Source organism: Notolabrus celidotus, chromosome 7 (assembly GCF_009762535.1).
Source record: "Notolabrus celidotus isolate fNotCel1 chromosome 7, fNotCel1.pri, whole genome shotgun sequence".
Taxonomy (NCBI): Eukaryota; Metazoa; Chordata; class Actinopteri; order Labriformes; family Labridae; genus Notolabrus; species Notolabrus celidotus.
In genome coordinates, this window is record NC_048278.1 from 36300178 (window position 1) to 36309403 (window position 9226).

Consider the following 9226-nt stretch of genomic DNA (forward strand, 5'->3'; position numbering starts at 1 on the left):
TCATCATGGCTAACTGGATTGAATCTAATGCACCATCCTATAAGAAAGGATCACCGAAGCAATGGAAATAACCAAGTTAGAGAAGGTAGCTTTCAGGCTGCAAAATAACAAGCAGGAATACACAGAAACATGGGAGTCAAAATTATGCAATATCACTATAGCAATTATAGTATGTGTGTATATATAGGTATGTACATATATATATGTGTGTGTGTGTGTATATATGCATGTGTATGTATGCCATGATCACTCAGGTCCTTCTTGGCGTTTGCAATGTGTCTTGACTTTTGTCTGACAAATGTCACTCTTTTTCTTTGTCTGTTTATTTTAATACAACTCTTGGTTTTGCCTTCCTGGTTTACGGTCAGATGAAATCTGTTTGTTTACAAATGTTGGATGATATGTTGAGTAGCTGACTCTCCCTTCTGTTTAATATCTTTTTAGTCTTCCATTTATGGAGATCGGAGTTGGGATCGGGGTGGGCAGGAACTGGTTTGGTGGTTGATGGAGGCGGGAGGGGCTTTGCTTTTCTACTTTTGTTTCTTGTTTGTTTTTGTTCTATTACAAATACATATATATAATAAAACAATATATATATACAGTTGTGCTCATAAATGTACATACCCTTGCAGAATTTATGATTTCTTGGGTAGTTTCTGTTGTTCTTATGATATAAAAAGAGTAAACACAGTTGCTTGACAATAAATAGCTTCACCCATCCACTAACCATGAGTGAAAGAAAAGTTTTTCTCTTATCTTTCATATTCTCTGAAAAAATGCCCCCCAAAAAAACAATTTCTGCCAGGGTATGTAAACTTATGAGCACAACTGTATATACATCTGTGCTAAACTTGGTTTACTTTCACAGTTTCTAAGAGTATTATTTAACTCAGGGGTGTCAAACATACGGCCCGCGGGCCAAATCCGGCCCGCCAGAGGTTCCAATCCGGCCCGCGGGATGACTTTGCAAAGTGAGAAGTCATTAACTGCAATTTTTCAATAAAAGTACCTACTATTTCAAATTTGTCCTACAATCAGACAGCTGACAGAGGGCACCTGAACGGCACTAAGAAACTTTTTTTTTTCCAAAGTGAGGAAAAAGAATATTTGCAGTTTGCATAATCGGCAGAAATTCAGACTTTTTGGACCCCTGCATACAACACTGTCCAGCAAGCAAACTGTTCATGCTGGAGCTGGGGGGTCCAAAATAATCAACTTTACCTTGTTCATTATTATAATCTATCTTTGCTTTTACTGTAAACATTACACTCTGTGTGTCAGGTGAATGGGAAACCTGTGTGTTTGGTGAGTTTGCAACAGGTTTCAGGGGTCAAAGAATATCATATTCGGGCCCCACTATGAGACTCATCATGGCGAAAAATACAACAGCTGTTTTTGTAGAAAGATAGTTCATTAAATGTGAACATTTTCAGAATGTGCTTTTTTGCACTAAAACAAAGGGTAAAATTCGGAGTTGTCCTTCTCTATAGGTTATTATGTTATGATTTTACTGGTCCGGCCCACTTCAGATCAACTTGGGCTGTATGTGGCCCCTGAACTGAAATGAGTTTGACAGCCCTGATTTATCTGTTCAGATTTAGCTTCTGTGTTGTGGAACAAGTCTGTAAAGTACTGATGTCAGTGTTTCACTGAGGAGATTTTCACACTTCTTCAAATGACAGAAAGTGTCTTCCAGGTTCAGGCTGTTTTTTTGTTGTCTACTGAATAACCTTAATGTTAACTTCCGTTCATTTGAACAGTATTCGCGGATAAACTGTTATCTATGTCAACATCTTTGTTAACAGTTGGGAGTTAAAGTTGTGATGACATGTTCCCACGCTACATGTCTCTGTGCTGCTGAAAACTCAACATGGAAACTTTTGCAGTTAAAGGTGAATGTTTCCACTTCATCCACATCCTCGCTCTCCACACAGAGTCCTCTGGTTACACTGCATCTGGAACAAAACAACAACAACTAATGTTATAGTTGGAACTGTGACTGTAGATCTGAACTCAGTCTGTTGTCTTCAGTGCAGGAGGCTCTCACCTCTCTGGACTTCACACCAGGTCTTCCTGGTCCTCTGCGTCTTCTGTCTGTGCGGCAGGGACGGCTGAGACGTTCACATACTCAGAACCAGAGTCCAGCTGATGACAGATGATCAGGTTTTAGTTCAAAATAGTTCAATAATAATTAAAAGCTTTTTGTATTTTGATGGGGGTTTTTTTTCCTAAAAAACCTTCTGTGTACTTGTTACATTTTCTACATTAAATCATGACATATCTTTAATCTTTCAACACCTCTGTAGAAAGGTTTAGTCAGTCAGGCCTCACTCTCTCTCTCTCTCTCTCTCTCTCTCTCTCTCTCTCTCTCTCTCTCTCTCTCTCACCTGTATCATCTCCACACGTTCATTTGGTTCACAGGTGGAGCTCAGAGTTTTCTTCTTCCTGGATTAAATCCAAAGACAAAAAAAATCCAAATTTAACAATGAAGAGCACAAATTAAGAACTTGAATCTGAGATGATTGATCTGATGGATTGTCATGGTTTTACCTGCTCCACAGAGTCAAGAGAATCAGAGGAATCAGCATCACAACAGACAGAGTCAACCTGATGATGTTTATTATTACTGTTGATTCATCTAGAATTAAAGAGAGACATGTGAGACACTTCACTGGTAGGATTAGATAAATCACATTGACATTTAAGGATAATCTTCGAAATGTGAATGAAATCATTCTCATGAAAGAATTTCATGTAAAGTCAATGTAAAGAGGCAAAAGACTCGAGTAGTGGTCTGGCAGCGCAAATCGTGCAAATTGGGTGAAGCGAATGCCACGATATGCACGAATGAAGCAAACAACTTGTGAAAGTTGAAATATCTGAACCCCAGCTAATCTATCGATAACCAATCAGTGTGCAGATCCCCCGGTGACATCAGTGACGTATGGACCAGCGGAGATTCACTCATCTGGAATATATGGGACACTTTGATTGTATCTCTGTGCAGCTTCCCCAAACTCTGTGACTCTCCCTGTTTTTATGGGATCAGGAATAAACAGGAGCTCACTGTGAGGACAGAGAGTGAGGAGGATTATCTGCTGAGTTAGGAAAACTTTGTCTGTCACTTGAATCCTGCTATTGGTTGTAGTAGGAAGTTAGCTCTGCCCCCTTAAGCATAACCGGCTTCCCAATTCAATATCCCAAGCTCAACCTTGTTTCCCGTCTTGGGCACTCATGGACACGCAATTTTGAAGCGGAATTGAGCGAGTCATTCGACATTAGTCATTCATTCAGAGTCTGACATGATGGAGGCTCCTCCCTGGAGTTTTCCTTCACTGTCCTTCAGTTACAAGTTCTTTATCAACATCTAATCTGATCTGATGCAGAAAAAAATACAAGTGTAAATAAATTATTAGCTTACCTGACACAACAATCAGAAATAAGGTGGAGTTCTGACGTCCTATTCCATTATGGGCTTCACAGTAATAATTCCCACTGTGTTCAGCTCTGGATTCAGTGATGGTGAAGACTGGGCCTGATGCTTTTGGTGAGTCTTCATTCTCCTTGTACCAGGTGTAGTTAGCTGCTGGGTTAGCATCACTGCTGCAGGTTAGATTCACTGAACTTCCCTCCACTATCTCACCAGAGGGACTCACTGACACAGAGGGAAGCTGTGGAGCATCTGGAGGAGACATGGAGAGAGAAACTGTTGTGGACCTTTTATAAATTTACAATGTCAAAATAATCTAGTAAGTGCCCTTATCTATGAAATATGGATCAGGTTAAGCAGTTTGTAGGAAACACATGGTAATAAAAAAACTGATGTTGGGCTTCTTGGCACAAAAACTGATTCAAAAACTACAACAGCACCAATCAACCCACTAACACTTCTCTTTCAATGTATTGCTGTCCGAAGAGAAACACTTGTTTTAATACATGCATTAATTATACCCGTAGAAACAATTTTACTGCACAGCAAAATAAAAAAAAAACAGGTATCTATCCACAGGAGAGAGAATGTGTAAAGTTTTGTTTTACTTTTATGATCTATTATCTGTTTCTTTTCATAACTTGATGACTGCATACTCTTTTTGTGAGCTGTTGTTGAAAGTGAATTTATCCTGCAGGGTCAGTAAAGCTTATCTTTAAACCTCCACATTCAGACATGTAGGCTGTTTGTTTTTACTCACATTTGACATCAATGAAGACGGGTTCAGATGTTCTCTTTCCCAGCTCGTTCTCAGCTGTACAGCGATACTCTCCAGAGTCAGAGGGCTGGATGGAAGTGAAGACAAGCTGTGGTTCTTCACTAGGCAGTGATTGGTTCCTCTTGAGCCAGGTGTAGTTAGCTTCTCTGTTAGCATCACTGCTACATTTCAGAGTGACTGAACTGCCATTCGTTATTCCACCAGGAGGACTTACCGACACAGAGGGAGCCTTCAGAGCATCTAAAGTAGGAAGGTGGAGAAACACATATAAGACCAAGATGCCCTTAATGCTGTGATGCAAAGAAAACAGTTCTCAGAAAGCAGAGCAAACTCACACACTGAGGGAGAGACAGACTTCTCAAGTCCTCTCACAGCACAAGAGATGAAGTCTCCTGGGTAAAACCGGTCCTCATGAGAGGACTTTTCCTCATTTTGGATTTCCTTTCCATTCTTAAACCAGATGTATGATATGTCACCAGCAGGAGGGCAGCTGTGGTGACACCTCAGCACTGCTTCAGTGTAATCCTGGTGGACTGTTACCGAGGTTACCTGCACCTGCATAGCTGGACACATGAAGAACAACACAACACATCAACAGATGACTGTGACAGTGCTTACATTGTAATCTTTATAGTTAGAGCATCTTAGTTCAAGACTTCAGTGACTTCAACAAACACAAACAAAAGTTTGAATCATAGAATCAAAGGATTTGTCATGAGTGAAGTGTATTCAGCTTAATAATCAAAGTGAGGGAAAGGAGCCTTAATAGAAGGTGGTAAAAGCTTGTGTGGTGCTGCTGTACCAGGTGTGTTCTTCAGTACCTGTGACAGTCAGAGTTGTACCAGGGAAACTGTTCCCCCAATTAGAGTGTGGTCCTTTGAATTTAAAGCGATACTCTGCTGAATCGCTCTCTCTCAGGTCAGAGATTCTCAGAGTGGAGTGTGCTCTCGAAATGCCAGAGACCTGAACACGACCTGCATACTGGGAGTCTGCTTTTAGGTCCTGAGGCTGTGTTGGATTCTGCCAGTGATGACTACGTGCAGGACTGAACCAAAAGACTGAATTAGGAGCCCAATAAGAGAAGTATGTGCATGAAATGTTGACTGATGAGCCTTTTAGGGCACAGATCCTCCTCTTGTCGTACGTCACCCTGTTGCAGGATCTACCATCGACACCTAAAATAATAAAGAAATTCTTTTTGATTTTGTGTTGGCAAAATAAATTACCTTCACATGTAGACCTAATATATGTTTGTTAATGCACATATTTTAAATTCATGCTCAAGCTAGTATTGTTAAAGCAACAAGGGAAGCTAAGAGGAAACGGTCACTGGCTGTTAGCAGTCAGACAGTCAAGAGCTTTTTAATCATGATTGTTAAAAACAACACATCTCACATTCTCACAGGACATTAACTAAAACTCTCAGAGATTATTGAGCCACCGGCTGCTACTGAATTGTGAGCAGTCAAAGTAAACAGTCTGGTTCCAGGCACCAGCAGATGGTGATGTTAAACTCACACACTGAAGGAGAAGGGGAATCCTCATGTCCTTTCAGAGCACAGGCGTAGCTGTGTTCCGTATCTAAGGATACTGAAACCGAAGACGTTTCTTTCTGAATCTTCTCTCCGCTCTTGAACCAGATGTAGGACAGCTGACCAGCTGGACTGCAGCTGCTGTGACACTTCAGCTCTGCAGTGACAGCATACAAGTCAATTTTGGTCACCCGCACCTGTAGAGCTGGATATTTGAGCCAGAATCACAAAAAGTCTTTAACATTAACAGTAAAAAGATATTCTGATGACTGTCAAATAACAATACTGTTTAGTTACATGTCTGATGTCTACGCCTAATGTCTGCTAACTCTTTGATATCCACCCTCTTATCTTATCCAAGATCTGGTCATCAAACTTGAGGCTTCAAAACTGCAGTCCACAGACCACAGCGTCTATTTTACATCTTAAATAGGCAACAGTCTGTGGGATGAGCTGTGATATGCAATGTGGTAACTTTCCTATGATGAGAGTACTCTGATCTAAAAGGCACCTCTTTTGATTCAGTCATTTCAGTGTGATGCAATCGTCAGGATCAGCACAAACAGCTTTCTGAACACCAGAACCAAGACAAGATCAGGGTACTAAGACAGCTGGTTCAGTCTGTCACCTATATCTGTGCTTTAGATGAGCTTAGATCTTCATAAGGACACTCAGTTAAAGATCTTACCTGTGACAGACAAAGAAACTCCAGGTGACCCAGTCAAGCTCTGATCCGGTTTGTTTGTTCTCAGTGTGAACTTGTACTCAGCTGAGTCGCTCTCTCTCAGGTCTTTGATTCTCAGAGTGCAGCCGTTCACATAAAAGTGATACTCCACACGACCTGTGTAGTCTGAGTCTGATCTCAGGTCCACAGGGTCATTTCCATTCATTTCTCTGAACCAGGAAGCAGCAACCACATCACACTCATTCCATCTGGGTGGATATGTGTAGGTGCAAGGTATGTCCACTGTTGATCCTTTAGGGGCACAGATGTGAGTAGAAGAGTAAGTCACTCCTGAGCCATGCTGACCGTGTACCACTGTAACAGAAAGCAGATTAGAAACTATAATCATGACCGTGACTATTCATTTTGATTGTTTATGGAGGCTGATGTAAATCATGATAAGAGAAAAGAACTCAGGCCCATCCTGTCTGAAGCCTGATTTATACCTCTGCGTCAAATCGACGGCGTAGCCTACGCCGGGGGTTCAAATTGAAGTGTTATCTGTTTATCACTATGGGACAGGTCTGAAGTATTTACATTGATACGTTTTACAATACAAATAGTTCCAAGGGCAACTAAGAGTGCAAATGGTAGTAAGCATGTGCTTTAGTGATGGGAAGTTCGGCTCTTTTCAGAGAGCCGGCTCTTTTGACTCGGCTGTTGAAAACTCTTTACGTACAGTGTTTGTATGAGAAGCATTATAATTGACAAATTCTGTGCATTTATTCTGTTTCAAAACCATTCTTACCCTAACCCGAGGGTTAGGATTAGGATTAGGATTAGGGAATGATAACAGAAAATAACTCAGGCCCATCCTGTCTTAGAATCATGCTGGAAACCTAGACCATGCATGTGGTACTTCTCAATCCGGAAGCATCTACCAACTTCTAGGGACATCCTGTGTTGGTTGCATGCAGATATCTATTAATAGACAAGCGTTAGAACTAAACTGTGGTTAGATGACTGCCGATGGGTGCAGAGAGGCTCTCTCCTCAATATGTTTGCATATCAACAACTTTAAATCTTAATGTCACTTTAGAGTTACTATAGATCTTCCCAGGAGTTCTTGAGGTTCTTCTGGATCATTGCTAAAGATGGCCTGTTCGGCGTGCCTGACTTCAGCTGCTACAAATATAAATATCAGTCTTACCTTTAGTATCATTGCTGTAATAGTTAATGCATCTTAGAGCTGCTCAACCTTAGCTGATATTATCAACGTTATCATTCCTCCCTGTTTTAACAGCATGATAGTGGTTGATGTTTCTAACAGGCTGATCAGTGGATTGTCATACTTCCTGTTCCTGCTTATACCACTCATACTTTTGACTTTTACTATGTTGCCATTGTAGCCATGAATGAGTTGTATCTGTTGTTGTAGTTTCTTTTGTTGTTCCTCTATTTTCATGTCTCTATTCGTCTCTCTTCCTGTAAGCTCGACACAGCTGCAGCAGGTGAGTGTTAAACATGCGTCTGGTTCTGCTCGAGGTTTCTGTCTGTTAAATATAGTTTCTCCTCTCTGTTGTTCGTTGCTAAATGTTGCAAAGTTCCTTTACCATGATGAATTAATATTGGGTCTCTGTGAATAATATAACAAAGAGTACAGTCTTGACCTGCTCTTATTGTATAGTGGCTTGAGATAAAACTTGTTATAAACTGCTGCCATAAAAAACACAGAACCTATTTTTTGTCTATAAAAAGGCTTATCTGAGGACTTTTATCAGCTATAAAACTTGTTCTAAAGATGCATTGATTCAGCTTACAGAGACTTCAGCAAAGACAAAGGCTTGAAAGACTTCGTCTTCAGATTTGATATGAAAATGGAGACGTAGTTACCTGTTATAGAGAGAAGGAAGATGACTAATCCACTCTTAGTTGCTGATGAACTCATCGCTTCTCCTTTCACCTCTGGGTGGGTTCAAAAGCTATTAAGATAAAAGAAGATAAATCAAATTCACAAGATATATCGCATCAGATGCCTCCAGTTGTTGCCTTGACTTGTCACGCTCGTTGATGGCCAGGTGTGTGAACAGGAGACAGAGACGGGCTGTTAAAATACACCCAACTTCCTTCCTCTTCACAGTTTTGATCGTCTTTGTGAAGCACACAGCAAAAGCATGTGACAAAGATGACTTCAGTATCCTCATGTGGCCTGCTGTCACTGAACTTCATACAAAACCCACCACTTCAACAATACTATTTAATATTATTATCTTACTTACAACCATAACATAATGATCTATGATATATCACATTCACAATGTCTGCAAAACTACTCAAAATGCAAGACTCGTCTTACTCATGTTACTATTTTAGGTTTTATATTTCTTTAATATTCGCTTCTTTGTAATACAAGGAGAGTTTAAGCTGAATTCAAAAGAATGCATTACTTTGTAGACTCAGATACACATTTCTGAGGTTGTATTAATACTTTTCACATCAGCTAGCAGGGCTGCAGTTGTGGTCACCCTCTTCCTGTTTGTCCCCTGGTGTGACAGTAAAAACCTCCCTACAGTCAGTCTCTTCCTGTGTTCACTCTGTAATGGGTATTAACAAAAAGTGATCTTCTAGTACGTACACTAACCTGCAGTCTTACATGTAAATTAGGCATTTGAACCTGATTGTATATAAAAAGGAGAAGAGTATGGTAACATATAAATAACTATAGTAGGCACATGAAAAGAGGAAGTGAGAGCAGCTGAAAGTCTAAAATAAATAGTGCTAGTTTTAAAGAGGAAGGGTGGGGGGTGCAGCGAAAAAAATAA

At 40.4% G+C, this 9226-nt stretch overlaps 1 protein-coding gene and 1 long non-coding RNA gene across 2 annotated transcripts; both read right to left on the minus strand.

Annotated features, from left to right (window-relative positions):
* Window positions 1-2111: 2111 nt before the first annotated feature.
* Window positions 2112-2634, minus strand: LOC117815955. Its single transcript, XR_004631879.1, has 3 exons — window positions 2551-2634; window positions 2388-2445; window positions 2112-2145 (listed from the first exon to the last, which is right to left on the minus strand). It is a non-coding gene; the product is annotated as an uncharacterized LOC117815955 (long non-coding RNA).
* A 535-nt stretch (window positions 2635-3169) lies between these two features.
* Window positions 3170-6813, minus strand: LOC117815599 (B-cell receptor CD22-like). The gene is made up of 6 exons (XM_034687407.1): window positions 6429-6813; window positions 5727-5945; window positions 4544-4771; window positions 4191-4448; window positions 3422-3682; window positions 3170-3231 (listed from the first exon to the last, which is right to left on the minus strand). Exons 1-6 carry the CDS (start codon window positions 6811-6813, stop codon window positions 3170-3172), a joined length of 1413 nt encoding a protein of 470 aa, XP_034543298.1.
* Window positions 6814-9226: the final 2413 nt, after the last annotated feature.